This window comes from Chiloscyllium plagiosum, unplaced genomic scaffold (genome assembly GCF_037043375.1).
Source record: "Chiloscyllium plagiosum isolate Xiang-an unplaced genomic scaffold, Cpla_swu_hap1 HiC_scaffold_2, whole genome shotgun sequence".
In the NCBI taxonomy this organism is placed as follows: Eukaryota; Metazoa; Chordata; class Chondrichthyes; order Orectolobiformes; family Hemiscylliidae; genus Chiloscyllium; species Chiloscyllium plagiosum.
In genome coordinates this window covers 161,414,311-161,432,767 of record NW_028270140.1, presented here as the reverse complement: position 1 = coordinate 161,432,767, position 18,457 = coordinate 161,414,311, and the positions used below count along the sequence as shown (strand labels likewise).

Below are 18,457 nucleotides of genomic sequence, written 5' to 3'. Positions count from 1 at the left end.
CGGTCCGTGTTACACAGGGACAGAGTGTTCACGGTCAGTGTTACACAGGGACAGAGTGTACACGGTCAGTGTTACACAGGGACAGAGTGTACACGGTCAGTGTTACACAGGGACAGAGTGTACACGGTCAGTGTTACACAGGGACAGAGTGTTCATGGTCGGTGTTACGCAGGGACAGAGTGTTCACGGTCAGTGTTACACAGGGACAGAGTGTACACGGTCAGTGTTACACAGGGACAGAGTGTTCACGGTCAGTGTTACGCAGGGACAGAGTGTACACGGTCAGTGTTACACAGGGACAGAGTGTTCACGGTCAGTGTTACACAGGGACAGAGTGTTCACGGTCAGTGTTACAGGGACAGAGTGTTCATGGTCAGTGTTACACAGGGACAGAGTGTTCACGGTCAGTGTTACACAGGGACAGTGTGTACACGGTCAGTGTTACAGGCACAGTGTTCACGGTCAGTGTTACACAGGGACAGTGTGTACACGGTCAGTGTTACAGGCACAGAGTGTACACGGTCAGTGTTACACAGGGACAGTGTGTTTACGGTCAGTGTTACAGGGACAGAGTGTACACGGTCAGTGTTACAGGGACAGAGTGTACACGGTCAGTGTTACACAGGGACAGAGTGTTCACGGTCAGTGTTACACAGGGACAGAGTGTACACGGTCAGTGTTACACAGGGACAGAGTGTTCACGGTCCGTGTTACACAGGGACAGAGTGTTCACGGTCAGTGTTACACAGTGACAGAGTTTACACGGTCAGTGTTACACAGGGACAGAGTGTTCACGGTCAGTGTTACAGGGACAGTGTGTTCACGGTCAGTGTTACACAGGGACAGAGTGTTCACGGTCAGTGTTACACAGGGACAGTGTGTTCACGGTCAGTGTTACAGGCACAGAGTGTTCACGGTCAGTGTTACACAGTGACAGAGTGTTCATGGTCAGTGTTACACAAGGACAGAGTGTTCACGGTCAGTGTTACACAAGGACAGAGTGTTCACGGTCAGTGTTACACAGGGACAGACTGTACACAGTCAGTGTTACAGGGACAGAGTGTTCACGGTCAGTGTTACTCAGGGACAGAGTGTTCACGGTCAATGTTACACAGGGCAGAGTGTTCACGGTCAGTGTTACACAGGGACAGAGTGTACACGGTCAGTGTTACACAGAGACAGAGTGTTCACGGTCAGTGTTACACAAGGACAGAGTGTTCACGGTCAGTGTTACACAGGGACAGAGTGTACACGGTCAGTGTTACACAGGGACAGAGTGTACACGGTCAGTGTTACACAGGGACAGAGTGTTCACGGTCAGTGTTACACAGGGACAGAGTGTTCTCGGTCCGTGTTACACAGGAACAGAGTGTTCACGGTCCGTGTTACACTGGGACAGAGTGTTCACAATCAGTGTTACACAGGGACAGAGTGTACACGGTCAGTGTTACAGAGACAGCGTGTTCACGGTCAGTGTTACACAGGGACAGAGTGTTCACGGTCAGTGTTACACAGGGACAGAGTGTTCACGGTCAGTGTTACACAGGGACAGAATGTTCTCGGTCCGTGTTACACAGGGACAGAGTGTTCACGGTCCGTGTTACACAGGGACAGTGTGTTCACGGTCAGTGTTACACAGGGACAGAGTGTACACGGTCAGTGTTACACAGGGACAGAGTGTTCACGGTCAGTGTTACACAGGGACAGAGTGTTCATGGTCGGTGTTACGCAGGGACAGAGTGTTCACGGTCAGTGTTACACAGGGACAGTGTGTACACGGTCAGTGTTACACAGGGACAGAGTGTTCACGGTCAGTGTTACGCAGGGACAGAGTGTACACGGTCAGTGTTACACAGGGACAGAGTGTTCACGGTCAGTGTTACACAGGGACAGAGTGTTCACGGTCAGTGTTACAGGGACAGAGTGTTCATGGTCAGTGTTACACAGGGACAGAGTGTTCACGGTCAGTGTTACACAGGGACAGTGTGTACACGGTCAGTGTTACAGGCACAGTGTTCACGGTCAGTGTTACACAGGGACAGTGTGTACACGGTCAGTGTTACAGGCACAGAGTGTACACGGTCAGTGTTACACAGGGACAGTGTGTTTACGGTCAGTGTTACAGGGACAGAGTGTACACGGTCAGTGTTACAGGGACAGAGTGTACACGGTCAGTGTTACACAGGGACAGAGTGTTCACGGTCAGTGTTACACAGGGACAGAGTGTACACGGTCAGTGTTACACAGGGACAGAGTGTTCACGGTCAGTGTTACACAAGGACAGAGTGTTCACGGTCAGTGTTACACAGGGACAGAGTGTTCACGGTCAGTGTTACACAGGGACAGAATGTTCTCGGTCCGTGTTACACAGGGACAGAGTGTTCACGGTCCGTGTTACACAGGGACAGAGTATTCACGGTCAGTGTTACACAGTGACAGAGTTTACACGGTCAGTGTTACACAGGGACAGAGTGTTCACGGTCAGTGTTACAGGGACAGTGTGTTCACGGTCAGTGTTACACAGGGACAGAGTGTTCACGGTCCGTGTTACACAGGGACAGAGTGTTCACGGTCAGTGTTACACAGGGACAGAGTGTACACGGTCAGTGTTACACAGAGACAGAGTGTTCACGGTCAGTGTTACACAAGGACAGAGTGTTCACGGTCAGTGTTACACAGGGACAGAGTGTACACGGTCAGTGTTACACAGGGACAGAGTGTACACGGTCAGTGTTACACAGGGACAGAGTGTTCACGGTCAGTGTTACACAGGGACAGAGTGTTCTCGGTCCGTGTTACACAGGAACAGAGTGTTCACGGTCCGTGTTACACTGGGACAGAGTGTTCACAATCAGTGTTACACAGGGACAGAGTGTACACGGTCAGTGTTACAGAGACAGCGTGTTCACGGTCAGTGTTACACAGGGACAGAGTGTTCACGGTCAGTGTTACACAGGGACAGAGTGTTCACGGTCAGTGTTACAGGGACAGAGTGTACACGGTCAGTGTTACACAGGGACAGAGTGTACACGGTCAGTGTTACACAGGGACAGAGTGTTCACGGTCAGTGTTACACAGGGACAGAGTGTTCTCGGTCCGTGTTACACAGGGACAGAGTGTTCACGGTCAGTGTTACACAGGGACAGAATGTTCTCGGTCCGTGTTACACAGGGACAGAGTGTTCACGGTCCGTGTTACACAGGGACAGAGTGTTCACGGTCAGTGTTACACAGGGACAGAGTGTACACGGTCAGTGTTACACAGGGACAGAGTGTTCACGGTCAGTGTTACACAGGGACAGAGTGTTCATGGTCGGTGTTACGCAGGGACAGAGTGTTCACGGTCAGTGTTACACAGGGACAGAGTGTACACGGTCAGTGTTACACAGGGACAGAGTGTTCACGGTCAGTGTTACGCAGGGACAGAGTGTACACGGTCAGTGTTACACAGGGACAGAGTGTTCACGGTCAGTGTTACACAGGGACAGAGTGTTCACGGTCAGTGTTACAGGGACAGAGTGTTCATGGTCAGTGTTACACAGGGACAGAGTGTTCACGGTCAGTGTTACACAGGGACAGTGTGTACACGGTCAGTGTTACAGGCACAGAGTGTTCACGGTCAGTGTTACACAGGGACAGTGTGTACACGGTCAGTGTTACAGGCACAGAGTGTACACGGTCAGTGTTACACAGGGACAGTGTGTTTACGGTCAGTGTTACAGGGACAGAGTGTACACGGTCAGTGTTACAGGGACAGAGTGTACACGGTCAGTGTTACACAGGGACAGAGTGTTCACGGTCAGTGTTACACAGGGACAGAGTGTACACGGTCAGTGTTACACAGGGACAGAGTGTTCACGGTCAGTGTTACACAAGGACAGAGTGTTCACGGTCAGTGTTACACAGGGACAGAGTGTTCACGGTCAGTGTTACACAGGGACAGAATGTTCTCGGTCCGTGTTACACAGGGACAGAGTGTTCACGGTCCGTGTTACACAGGGACAGAGTATTCACGGTCAGTGTTACACAGTGACAGAGTTTACACGGTCAGTGTTACACAGGGACAGAGTGTTCACGGTCAGTGTTACAGGGACAGAGTGTACAGGGTCAGTGTTACACAGGGACAGAGTGTTCACGGTCAGTGTTACACAGGGACGGAGTGTTCACGGTCCGTGTTACACAGGGACAGAGTGTTCACGGTCAGTGTTACACAGGGACAGAGAGTACACGGTCATTGTTACACAGGGACAGAGTGTTCACGGTCAGTGTTACACAGGGACAGAGTGTTCACGGTCAGTGTTACACAGGGACAGTGTGTTCACGGTCAGTGTTACAGGCACAGAGTGTTCACGGTCAGTGTTACACAAGGACAGAGTGTTCACGGTCAGTGTTACACAAGGACAGAGTGTTCACGGTCAGTGTTACACAGGGACAGACTGTACACGGTCAGTGTTACAGGGACAGAGTGTTCACGGTCAGTGTTACTCAGGGACAGAGTGTTCACGGTCAGTGTTACACAGGGACAGAGTGTACACGGTCAGTGTTACACAGGGACAGAGTGTTCACGGTCAGTGTTACACAAGGACAGAGTGTTCATGGTCGGTGTTACACAGGGACAGAGTGTTCACGGTCAGTGTTACACAGGGACAGAGTGTTCACGGTCAGTGTTACACAGGGACAGAGTGTTCTCGGTCCGTGTTACACAGGGACAGAGTGTTCACGGTCCGTGTTACACAGGGACAGAGTGTTCACGGTCAGTGTTACACAGGGACAGAGTGTACACGGTCAGTGTTACACAGGGACAGAGTGTACACGGTCAGTGTTACACAGGGACAGAGTGTACACGGTCAGTGTTACACAGGGACAGAGTGTTCATGGTCGGTGTTACGCAGGGACAGAGTGTTCACGGTCAGTGTTACACAGGGACAGAGTGTACACGGTCAGTGTTACACAGGGACAGAGTGTTCACGGTCAGTGTTACGCAGGGACAGAGTGTACACGGTCAGTGTTACACAGGGACAGAGTGTTCACGGTCAGTGTTACACAGGGACAGAGTGTTCACGGTCAGTGTTACAGGGACAGAGTGTTCATGGACAGAGTGTTCACGGTCAGTGTTACACAGGGACAGTGTGTACACGGTCAGTGTTACAGGCACAGTGTTCACGGTCAGTGTTACACAGGGACAGTGTGTACACGGTCAGTGTTACAGGCACAGAGTGTACACGGTCAGTGTTACACAGGGACAGTGTGTTTACGGTCAGTGTTACAGGGACAGAGTGTACACGGTCAGTGTTACAGGGACAGAGTGTACACGGTCAGTGTTACACAGGGACAGAGTGTTCACGGTCAGTGTTACACAGGGACAGAGTGTTCACGGTCAGTGTTACACAGGGACAGAGTGTACACGGTCAGTGTTACACAGGGACAGAGTGTTCACGGTCCGTGTTACACAGGGACAGAGTGTTCACGGTCAGTGTTACACAGTGACAGAGTTTACACGGTCAGTGTTACACAGGGACAGAGTGTTCACGGTCAGTGTTACAGGGACAGTGTGTTCACGGTCAGTGTTACACAGGGACAGAGTGTTCACGGTCAGTGTTACACAGGGACAGTGTGTTCACGGTCAGTGTTACAGGCACAGAGTGTTCACGGTCAGTGTTACACAGTGACAGAGTGTTCATGGTCAGTGTTACACAAGGACAGAGTGTTCACGGTCAGTGTTACACAAGGACAGAGTGTTCACGGTCAGTGTTACACAGGGACAGACTGTACACAGTCAGTGTTACAGGGACAGAGTGTTCACGGTCAGTGTTACTCAGGGACAGAGTGTTCACGGTCAATGTTACACAGGGCAGAGTGTTCACGGTCAGTGTTACACAGGGACAGAGTGTACACGGTCAGTGTTACACAGAGACAGAGTGTTCACGGTCAGTGTTACACAAGGACAGAGTGTTCACGGTCAGTGTTACACAGGGACAGAGTGTACACGGTCAGTGTTACACAGGGACAGAGTGTACACGGTCAGTGTTACACAGGGACAGAGTGTTCACGGTCAGTGTTACACAGGGACAGAGTGTTCTCGGTCCGTGTTACACAGGAACAGAGTGTTCACGGTCCGTGTTACACTGGGACAGAGTGTTCACAATCAGTGTTACACAGGGACAGAGTGTACACGGTCAGTGTTACAGAGACAGCGTGTTCACGGTCAGTGTTACACAGGGACAGAGTGTTCACGGTCAGTGTTACACAGGGACAGAGTGTTCACGGTCAGTGTTACACAGGGACAGAATGTTCTCGGTCCGTGTTACACAGGGACAGAGTGTTCACGGTCCGTGTTACACAGGGACAGAGTGTTCACGGTCAGTGTTACACAGGGACAGAGTGTACACGGTCAGTGTTACACAGGGACAGAGTGTTCACGGTCAGTGTTACACAGGGACAGAGTGTTCATGGTCGGTGTTACGCAGGGACAGAGTGTTCACGGTCAGTGTTACACAGGGACAGAGTGTACACGGTCAGTGTTACACAGGGACAGAGTGTTCACGGTCAGTGTTACGCAGGGACAGAGTGTACACGGTCAGTGTTACACAGGGACAGAGTGTTCACGGTCAGTGTTACACAGGGACAGAGTGTTCACGGTCAGTGTTACAGGGACAGAGTGTTCATGGTCAGTGTTACACAGGGACAGAGTGTTCACGGTCAGTGTTACACAGGGACAGTGTGTACACGGTCAGTGTTACAGGCACAGTGTTCACGGTCAGTGTTACACAGGGACAGTGTGTACACGGTCAGTGTTACAGGCACAGAGTGTACACGGTCAGTGTTACACAGGGACAGTGTGTTTACGGTCAGTGTTACAGGGACAGAGTGTACACGGTCAGTGTTACAGGGACAGAGTTTACACGGTCAGTGTTACACAGGGACAGAGTGTTCACGGTCAGTGTTACACAGGGACAGAGTGTACACGGTCAGTGTTACACAGGGACAGAGTGTTCACGGTCAGTGTTACACAAGGACAGAGTGTTCACGGTCAGTGTTACACAGGGACAGAGTGTTCACGGTCAGTGTTACACAGGGACAGAATGTTCTCGGTCCGTGTTACACAGGGACAGAGTGTTCACGGTCCGTGTTACACAGGGACAGAGTATTCACGGTCAGTGTTACACAGTGACAGAGTTTACACGGTCAGTGTTACACAGGGACAGAGTGTTCACGGTCAGTGTTACAGGGACAGTGTGTTCACGGTCAGTGTTACACAGGGACAGAGTGTTCACGGTCCGTGTTACACAGGGACAGAGTGTTCACGGTCAGTGTTACACAGGGACAGAGTGTACACGGTCAGTGTTACACAGAGACAGAGTGTTCACGGTCAGTGTTACACAAGGACAGAGTGTTCACGGTCAGTGTTACACAGGGACAGAGTGTACACGGTCAGTGTTACACAGGGACAGAGTGTACACGGTCAGTGTTACACAGGGACAGAGTGTTCACGGTCAGTGTTACACAGGGACAGAGTGTTCTCGGTCCGTGTTACACAGGAACAGAGTGTTCACGGTCCGTGTTACACTGGGACAGAGTGTTCACAATCAGTGTTACACAGGGACAGAGTGTACACGGTCAGTGTTACAGAGACAGCGTGTTCACGGTCAGTGTTACACAGGGACAGAGTGTTCACGGTCAGTGTTACACAGGGACAGAGTGTTCACGGTCAGTGTTACAGGGACAGAGTGTACACGGTCAGTGTTACACAGGGACAGAGTGTACACGGTCAGTGTTACACAGGGACAGAGTGTTCACGGTCAGTGTTACACAGGGACAGAGTGTTCTCGGTCCGTGTTACACAGGGACAGAGTGTTCACGGTCAGTGTTACACAGGGACAGAATGTTCTCGGTCCGTGTTACACAGGGACAGAGTGTTCACGGTCCGTGTTACACAGGGACAGAGTGTTCACGGTCAGTGTTACACAGGGACAGAGTGTACACGGTCAGTGTTACACAGGGACAGAGTGTTCACGGTCAGTGTTACACAGGGACAGAGTGTTCATGGTCGGTGTTACGCAGGGACAGAGTGTTCACGGTCAGTGTTACACAGGGACAGAGTGTACACGGTCAGTGTTACACAGGGACAGAGTGTTCACGGTCAGTGTTACGCAGGGACAGAGTGTACACGGTCAGTGTTACACAGGGACAGAGTGTTCACGGTCAGTGTTACACAGGGACAGAGTGTTCACGGTCAGTGTTACAGGGACAGAGTGTTCATGGTCAGTGTTACACAGGGACAGAGTGTTCACGGTCAGTGTTACACAGGGACAGTGTGTACACGGTCAGTGTTACAGGCACAGAGTGTTCACGGTCAGTGTTACACAGGGACAGTGTGTACACGGTCAGTGTTACAGGCACAGAGTGTACACGGTCAGTGTTACACAGGGACAGTGTGTTTACGGTCAGTGTTACAGGGACAGAGTGTACACGGTCAGTGTTACAGGGACAGAGTGTACACGGTCAGTGTTACACAGGGACAGAGTGTTCACGGTCAGTGTTACACAGGGACAGAGTGTACACGGTCAGTGTTACACAGGGACAGAGTGTTCACGGTCAGTGTTACACAAGGACAGAGTGTTCACGGTCAGTGTTACACAGGGACAGAGTGTTCACGGTCAGTGTTACACAGGGACAGAATGTTCTCGGTCCGTGTTACACAGGGACAGAGTGTTCACGGTCCGTGTTACACAGGGACAGAGTATTCACGGTCAGTGTTACACAGTGACAGAGTTTACACGGTCAGTGTTACACAGGGACAGAGTGTTCACGGTCAGTGTTACAGGGACAGAGTGTACAGGGTCAGTGTTACACAGGGACAGAGTGTTCACGGTCAGTGTTACACAGGGACGGAGTGTTCACGGTCCGTGTTACACAGGGACAGAGTGTTCACGGTCAGTGTTACACAGGGACAGAGAGTACACGGTCATTGTTACACAGGGACAGAGTGTTCACGGTCAGTGTTACACAGGGACAGAGTGTTCACGGTCAGTGTTACACAGGGACAGTGTGTTCACGGTCAGTGTTACAGGCACAGAGTGTTCACGGTCAGTGTTCCACAGTGACAGAGTGTTCATGGTCAGTGTTACACAAGGACAGAGTGTTCACGGTCAGTGTTACACAAGGACAGAGTGTTCACGGTCAGTGTTACACAGGGACAGACTGTACACGGTCAGTGTTACAGGGACAGATTGTTCACGGTCAGTGTTACTCAGGGACAGAGTGTTCACGGTCAATGTTACACAGGGCAGAGTGTTCACGGTCAGTGTTACACAGGGACAGAGTGTACACGGTCAGTGTTACACAGGGACAGAGTGTTCACGGTCAGTGTTACACAAGGACAGAGTGTTCATGGTCGGTGTTACACAGGGACAGAGTGTTCACGGTCAGTGTTACACAGGGACAGAGTGTTCACGGTCAGTGTTACACAGGGACAGAGTGTTCTCGGTCCGTGTTACACAGGGACAGAGTGTTCACGGTCCGTGTTACACAGGGACAGAGTGTACACGGTCAGTGTTACAGAGACAGCGTGTTCACGGTCAGTGTTACACAGGGACAGAGTGTTCACGGTCAGTGTTACACAGGGACAGAGTGTACACGGTCAGTGTTACACAGGGACAGAGTGTTCACGGTCAGTGTTACACAGGGACAGAGTGTTCACGGTCAGTGTTACACAGGGACAGAATGTTCTCGGTCCGTGTTACACAGGGACAGAGTGTTCACGGTCCGTGTTACACAGGGACAGAGTGTTCACGGTCAGTGTTACACAGGGACAGAGTGTACACGGTCAGTGTTACACAGGGACAGAGTGTTCACTGTCAGTGTTACGCAGGGACAGAGTGTACACGGTCAGTGTTACACAGGGACAGAGTGTTCACGGTCAGTGTTACGCAGGGACAGAGTGTACACGGTCAGTGTTACACAGGGACAGAGTGTTCACGGTCAGTGTTACACAGGGACAGAGTGTTCACGGTCAGTGTTACAGGGACAGAGTGTTCATGGTCAGTGTTACACAGGGACAGAGTGTTCACGGTCAGTGTTACACAGGGACAGTGTGTACACGGTCAGTGTTACAGGCACAGAGTGTTCACGGTCAGTGTTACACAGGGACAGTGTGTACACAGTCAGTGTTACAGGCACAGAGTGTACACGGTCAGTGTTACACAGGGACAGTGTGTTTACGGTCAGTGTTACAGGGACAGAGTGTACACGGTCAGTGTTACAGGGACAGAGTCTACACGGTCAGTGTTACACAGGGACAGAGTGTACACGGTCAGTGTTACACAGGGACAGAGTGTTCACGGTCAGTGTTACACAAGGACAGAGTGTTCACGGTCAGTGTTACACAGGGACAGAGTGTTCACGGTCAGTGTTACACAGGGACAGAGTGTTCACGGTCAGTGTTACACAGGGACAGAGTGTTCACGGTCCGTGTTACACAGGGACAGAGTGTTCACGGTCAGTGTTCCACAGTGACAGAGTGTTCATGGTCAGTGTTACACAAGGACAGAGTGTTCACGGTCAGTGTTACACAAGGACAGAGTGTTCACGGTCAGTGTTACACAGGGACAGACTGTACACGGTCAGTGTTACAGGGACAGAGTGTTCACGGTCAGTGTTACTCAGGGACAGAGTGTTCACGGTCAATGTTACACAGGGCAGAGTGTTCACGGTCAGTGTTACACAGGGACAGAGTGTACACGGTCAGTGTTACACAGGGACAGAGTGTTCACGGTCAGTGTTACACAAGGACAGAGTGTTCACGGTCAGTGTTACACAGGGACAGAGTGTTCACGGTCAGTGTTACACAGGGACAGAGTGTTCACGGTCAGTGTTACACAGGGACAGAGTGTTCTCGGTCCGTGTTACACAGGGACAGAGTGTTCACGGTCCGTGTTACACAGGGACAGAGTGTACACGGTCAGTGTTACACAGGGACAGAGTGTACACGGTCAGTGTTACACAGGAACAGAGTGTTCACGGTCCGTGTTACACTGGGACAGAGTGTTCACAATCAGTGTTACACAGGGACAGAGTGTACACGGTCAGTGTTACAGAGACAGCGTGTTCACGGTCAGTGTTACACAGGGACAGAGTGTTCACGGTCAGTGTTACAGAGACAGCGTGTTCACGGTCAGTGTTACACAGGGACAGAGTGTTCACGTTCAGTGTTACTCAGGGACAGAGTGTTCACGGTCAGTGTTACACTGGGACAGAGTGTTCATGGTCAGTGTTACACAGGGACAGAGTGTTCATGGTCAGTGTTACACAAGGACAGAGTGTACACGGTCAGTGTTACACAGGGACAGAGTGTTCATGGTCAGTGTTACACAGGGACAGAGTGTACACGGTCAGTTTTACACTGGGACAGACTGTTCATGGTCAGTGTTACACAGGGACAGAGTGTTCATGGTCAGTGTTACACAAGGACAGAGTGTACATGGTCAGTGTTACACAGGGACAGAGTATACCGGGTCACTGCTACACAGGGACAGAGTGTTCATGGTCAGTGTTACACAGTGACAGAGTGTTCACGGTCAGTGTTACAGAGACAGCGTGTTCACGGTCAGTGTTACACAGGGACAGAATGTTCACGGTCAGTGTTACACAAGGACAGAGTGTACACGGTCAGTGTTATTCAGGGACAGACTGTACACGGTCAGTGTTACACAGGGACAGAGTGTTCATGGTCAGTGTTACACAGGGACAGCGTGTTCACGGTCAGTGTTACAGAGACAGCGTGTTCACGGTCAGTGTTACACAGGGACAGAGTGTTCACGGTCGGTGTTACACAGGGACAGAGTGTTCATGAGTCAGCCAAGGAGCTGGAGAATCAACGTTTCGGGCATAAGCCGTTCTTCAGGAGACAGGCTTATGCCCGAAACGTCGATTCTCCTGCTCCTTGGCTGCTGCCTGACCTGCTGCGCTTTTCATCGAGGGCCCAAGGGCCTGTACTGCGCTGTATTCTTCTTCAATTCATTTTTCCACTTTAATCTCCAGCATCTGCAGTCCTCACTTTCTCCTGTTCCCAGTCAGTGTTACAGAGAGACTGAGTGTGCATTTTCCATGTTATAGTTGGAAAGGCTGATTTTGGTGTTTCGACACTAAAATCAGGAACCCTGGCCTGTCTTGGACCGGTTCGGAAATCTGTGAATGGTGTAATCTGGAGGAGATGACAGAGCTAGGGAGGTGCAAGGCTGTTGGAGGGGTTTTGTAATAATCATCAGTGTTTCAAATCAAGAAATTACTGTTTTGGGAGTCTGTGCATTCCAGGGTTTATGGAATAGTGTTGGTGTGGATCGAGACTCAGAAGCTGTATGTACATTCACTTACACAATCACCTCAGCTGCAGAGCTCCAATCCTTAACCCAGTTGATAACCTGGATCTGTCTTTGGAAGTTCCCCTCTGATCGACTCCCCATCCTGACTTGGAAATATATCACTGATCCTTCACTATCGCTGGGTCAGAATCCTGGAATTCCCTCCCTCAGGGCATTGTGGGTCACCCTACAGCACATGGTCTGCAGCGGGAAGCGAAGGCAGCTCACCCCCACCTTCTCAAGGGGCAACTAGGGACGGGCAATAAATGCTGGGCCCAGCCAGCGATGCCCATGTCCCTGACTGTCAGCTGTCTGGAAGCCTTTGTCAATGTTCCTGGTCATATGATGTTCCTCCTTTTTAGAATACCACTTGTTCCCTATCGGATTCCCTCCTCCAGTCTGGCAGTCAAGGATAAAGGGAAAAGCCTTGTGAAGTTGACAGGGAAACTGAAGGAAGAGTCAGTGGTCCTCGAGATCCCACCGCCCCTGACTAATGTTGATGAGTATCTGATCTTGGAGGCCTATCAGACAGCGACAGCCACTCTCTCCAGCATTGTGAGTATTTGGGCACAATCAGAAACATTTCTGTGACTTTCTGCAATCATATGATATACGAGTCACTCTGAACAACTCCTTCATTGCTTTCCTTACAGCAATGTGGTCTTTCCTCTATTCGCTCCTTCAAAGCCCAACTCCTTCCGATCTCCAACATGTCCGATATACCACTCACATCTCCATTACCCATAGACCATTTCCAGTCAATAATGTTGACTCGCTCACAACAAACTGCCTCATAGCCAACAGTCCAAACCATCCTTTTGAGGAATTCTGCTTCCCTTTCCCTTTGTCTTTCCTTCATTCTATAAATTCCAAAATCATCTAATTCTTGGAGTTCTTCTGATAACTCGACGAAAACCTTGCTGGATCAATTAACCTTCTTGTATGTTGGCTTTCTGTTTCACTTGGTGCTACTGTCTCTCTCTGTCTGTCTCTCTGTTTTTCTGTCTGTCTCTTTCTCTCTCTTTGTCTGTCTGTCTCTCTCTCTGTCTCTCTCTATCTCTCTCTTTCTCTGTCTCTCTCTGTCCGTGTGTCTCTCTCTCTCTATCTGTCTGTCTGTCTCTATCTCTCTGTTTCTCTGTCTCTCTCGGTCTGTGTGTGTCTCTCTCTCTATCTGTCTGTCTCTATCTCTCTGTTTCTCTGTCTCTCTCTGTCCGTGTGTGTCTCTCTCTCTCTCTATCTGTCTGTCTGTCTCTATCTCTCTGTTTCTCTGTCTCTCTCTGTCTATGTGTCTCTCTCTCTCTCTCTATCTGTCTGTCTCTATCTCTCTGTTTCTCTGTCTCTCTCTGTCCGTGTGTGTCTCTCTCTCTCTATCTGTCTGTCTGTCTCTATCTCTCTGTTTCTCTGTCTCTCTCTGTCTGTGTGTCTCTCTCTCTCTCTCTCTATCTGTTTGTCTCTATCTCTCTGTTTCTCTGTCTCTCTCTGTCTGTGTGTGTCTCTCTCTCTATCTGTCTGTCTCTCTCTCTCTGTTTCTCTGTCTCTCTCTGTCTGTGTGTGTCTCTCTCTCTATCTGTCTGTCTCTATCTCTCTGTTTCTCTGTCTCTCTCTGTCTGTGTGTGTCTCTCTCTCTCTATCTGTCTGTCTGTCTCTCTCTCTCTGTTTCTCTGTCTCTCTCTGTCTGTGTGTGTCTCTCTCTATCTGTCTGTCTCTATCTCTCTGTTTCTCTGTCTCTCTCTGTCTGTGTGTGTCTCTCTCTGTCTGTCTCTCTCTCTCTGTTTCTCTGTCTCTCTCTGTCTGTGTGTCTCTCTCTCTCTCTATCTGTCTGTCTGTCTCTATCTCTCTGTTTCTCTGTCTCTCTCTGTCTGTGTGTGTGTCTCTCTCTCTGTCTGTCTCTCTCTCTGTTTCTCTGTCTCTCTCTGTCCATGTGTGTCTCTCTCTCTATCTGTCTGTCTCTATCTCTCTGTTTCTCTGTCTCTCTCTGTCTGTGTGTGTCTCTCTCTCTATCTGTCTGTCTCTATCTCTCTGTTTCTCTGTCTCTCTCTGTCTGTATGTGTCTGTCTCTCTATCTGTCTGTCTCTCTCTCTCTCTGTTTCTCTGTCTCTCTCTGTCTGTGTGTGTCTCTCTCTCTCTATCTGTCTGTCTCTCTCTCTGTTTCTCTGTCTCTCTCTGTCTGTGTGTGTCTCTCTCTCGATCTGTCTGTCTCTATTGCTCTGTTTCTCTGTCTGTCTCTCTTGTTTGCTTTCTCTCTCTCTCTCTCTCTCTCTCTCGCTTCATCTTTTTGTTTCTGCTATGATACAGGCAAAACCCATTTGCTAATTTAAACCAGCCACACAGAAAAGCTCACCTCGTGCTGTGATCTGTTAAATTTGAGGGGCAAAGACCTACCCCAGAGGTCACTATTTAAAGTAAAAATTAACAATTTTATTCTTTAGTCCAACAGGAAATATTAAAACCGACAACTATTTACAACTCCTTTCTCTTAGACCTATCTTTTTCATCCCACTCTACAATACTAGTAGAACATAGACCATTACAACGTAGTACAGGCCCTTCGGCCCTCGATGTTGTGCTGAACTGTGGAACCAATCTGAAGCCTATCAATCCTACACTATTCCATTCTCGTCCATATGCCTATCCAATAAACACTTAAATACCCATAAAGTTGATGAGTCCACTACTGTTGTAGACAGTGTGTTCCACGCCGCTACTACTCTCTGAGTAAAGAAACTACCTCTGACATCTGTCCTGTATCTATCACCCCTCAATTTAAAGCTATGTCCCCTCGTGCTCGCCATCACCATCCGAGGTAAAAGGCTCTCCCTGTCCACCCTATCTAACCCTCTGATTATCTTGTATGTCTCTATTAAGTCACCTCTCAACCTTCTTCTCTCTAACGAAAACAGCCTCAAGGCCCTCAGCCTTTCCTTCCATACCAGGCAGCATCCTGGTAAATCTCCTCTGAACCCTTTCCAAATCTTCCACATCCTTCCTATAATGCGGTGACCAGAACTGTACACAATACTCCAAGTGCGGCCGCACCAGAGTTTTGTACAGCTGTAGCATGACCTCATGGTTCCAAAACTCAATCCCTCTACCAATAAAAGGTAACACATTGTATACCTTCTTAACAACCCTATCAGCCTGGGTGGCAACTTTCAAGGAACTACGTACCTGGACACAGAGATCTCTCTGTTCAATTACACTGCCAAGAATCTTACTATTAGCCCAGTACTCTGCATTCCTGTTACTCCTTCCAAAGTGAATCACCTCACGCTTGTCCGCATTAAACTCCATTTGCCACCTCTCAGCCCAGCTCTGCAGCTTATCTATGTCCCTCTGTAACCTACAACATCCTTCATCACTATCCACAACTCCACCGACCTTAGTGTCATCCACAAATTTACTAACCCATCCTTCTACACTCTTGTCCAGTCATTTATAAAAATGACAAACAGCAGTGGCCTCAAAACAGATCCTTGCGGTACACCACTGGTAACTGGACTCCAGGATGAACATTTCCCATCAACCACCACCCTCTGTCTTCTTTCAGCAAGCCAATTACTGATCCAAACTGCTATATCTCCCACAATCCCATTCCTCCGCATTTTGTACAATAGCCTACTGTGGGGAACCTTATCGAACGCCTTGCTGAAATTCATATACACCACATCAACCGGTTTACTCTCATCTACCTGTTTGGTCACCCTCTCAAAGAACTCAATAAGGTTTGTGAGGCACGATCTACCCTTCACAAAACCGTGCTGACTATCCCTAATCAAATTATTCTTTTCTAGATGATTATAAATCCTATCTCTTATAACCCTTTCCAACACTTTACCCACAACCGAAGTGAGGCTCACTGGTCTATAATTACCAGGGTTGGCTCTACTCCCCTTCTTGAACAGGGGAACCACATTTGCTATCGTCCAGTCTTCTGGCACTGTTCCTGTAGACAATGACGATTTAAAGATCAAAGCCAAAGGCTCGGCAATCTCCTCCCTGGCTTCCCAGAGGATCCCAGGATAAATCCCATCTGGCCCAGGGGACTTGTCTATTTTCACACTTTCCAGAATTGCTGACACCTCCTCCTTGTGAACCTCAATCCTATCTAGTCTAGTCGCCTGTGTGTCAGTATCCTCCTCGACCACATTGTCTTTCTCCTCTGACTCCACACACAACTTCCCACTACTATCCTTGACTGGCCCTAATTTTACTCTCGTCTTTCTTTTATTCCTTAAATACCTATAGAAAGCCTTAGGGTTTACCCTGATCTTATCCGCCAACAACTTCTCATGTCTCCTCCTGACTCTTCTGAGCTCTCTCTTTAGGTCTTTCCTGGCTACCTTGTAACCCTTGAGCGCCCTAACTGAGCCTTCACATCTCATCCTGACATAAGCCGCCTTCTTCCTCTTGACAAGAGATTCAACTTACTCTGTAAACCACAGTTCCCTCTCTCGACCACTCCCTCCCTGCCTGTTAGGTACATACTTATCAAGGACACACAGTAGCTGTCCCTTGAATAAGGTCCACTTTTCAACTGTCCCCATCCCCTGCAGTTTCCTTCCCCTACCTATGCATCCTAAATCTTGCCTAATCACATCATAATTGCTTTTCTCTCAGCTATAACTCTTGCCCTGCGATATAAATCTATCCCTTTCCATCACTGAAGTAAACATAACCGAATTGTGGTCACTATCACCAAAGTGCTCACCTACCTCCAAATCTAACACCTGACCGGGTTCATTCCCCAGTACCAAATCCAATGTGGCCTCGCCCCTTGTTGGCCTGTCTACATACTGTGTCAGGAAATCCTCCTGTACACACTGGATAAAAACTGACCCATCTATAGTACTTGAATTATTATTCCGATAAAGAAATCCTGATTAAGATTTACAAAGAAATTCAACCTTCAAAACCGACCAGCTGCCAAATCTTCTGTTTGTACCTTCCTCTGCAGATTTCCCTTGGCCACCTTTTCGATATTCTGCTGCACAAGCGTCTCATAGGCAGGTCCCTTTCAGAGAGCTGTTCTGCTGGCAGTCTGTACTTGTTGGTGGCTTGGCAGTTCTCCCCCTAACTGTTCAAGATGTCTGGTTTCATACCCCAAAACGTCAGATCATTTCATTGGTTTTACTTTTATCAATATACTAGCTTCAAATTTGATTGGATTCTGGTATCTTAGGGCATAGTTTAAACTGATTGGCCGAATTTGAATTTATTCTTGTTTCATGCAACCCATCTGCTGCTAGCTGTTTTGACCAAGTATTATACTGTTACCTTGTTCAGGGCTCTCTGTGCTTTCTCCTTGCTATCTTTTCAATTCTCTTAAAGGTACAGTACCTCATAGAGTCATAGAGATGTACAGCATGGAAACAGACCCTTCGGTCCAACCCGTCCATGCCGACCAGATATCCCAACCCAATCTAGTCCCATCTGCCAGCACCCGGCCCACATCTCTCCAAACCCTTCCTATTCATATACCTGAAGAAGGGCTTATGCCCGAAACGTCGATTCTCCTGTTCCTTGGATGATGCCTGACCTGCTGCGCTTTTCCAGCAACACATTTTCAGCTATTCATATACCCATCCAAATGCCTCTTAAATGTTGTATTTGTACCAGCCTCCACCACATCCTCTGGCAGCTCATTCCATACACGTACCACCCTCTGCATGAAAAAGTTGCCCCTTAGGTCTCTTTTAAATCTTTCCCCTCTCACCCTAAACCTATGCCCTCTAGTTCTGGACTTCCCCACCCCAGGGAAAAGACTTTGTCTATTTATCCTATCCATGTCCCTTATAATTTTGTAAACCTCTATAAGGTCACCCCTCAGCCTCCGACGCTCCAGGGAAAACTGCCCCAGCCTGTTCAGCCTCTCCCTGTAGCTCAGATCCTCCAACCCTAGCAACATCCTTGTAAATCTTTTCTGAACCCTTTCAAGTTTCACAACATCTTTCCGATAGGAAAGTGACCAGAATTGCATGCAATATTCCAACAGTGGCCTAACCAATGTCCTGTACAGCCGCAACATGACCTCCCAACTCCTGTACTCAATACTCTGACCAATAAAGGAAAGCATACCAAACGTCTTCTTCACTATCCTAT

General features: G+C 49.1%; 1 protein-coding gene across 1 annotated transcript in view; it reads left to right on the top strand.

Annotated features, from left to right (window-relative positions):
- The window catches only part of spef2 (sperm flagellar and cilia associated 2), an 894,484-nt gene that overhangs the window by 733,643 nt on the left and 142,384 nt on the right, over positions 1-18,457 (top strand). The window contains exon 27 of the mRNA XM_087994173.1: positions 12,721-12,913. Within this exon, the coding sequence (XP_087850299.1) occupies positions 12,721-12,913 (193 nt within the window). The remainder of the gene's footprint in view (positions 1-12,720; positions 12,914-18,457) is intronic.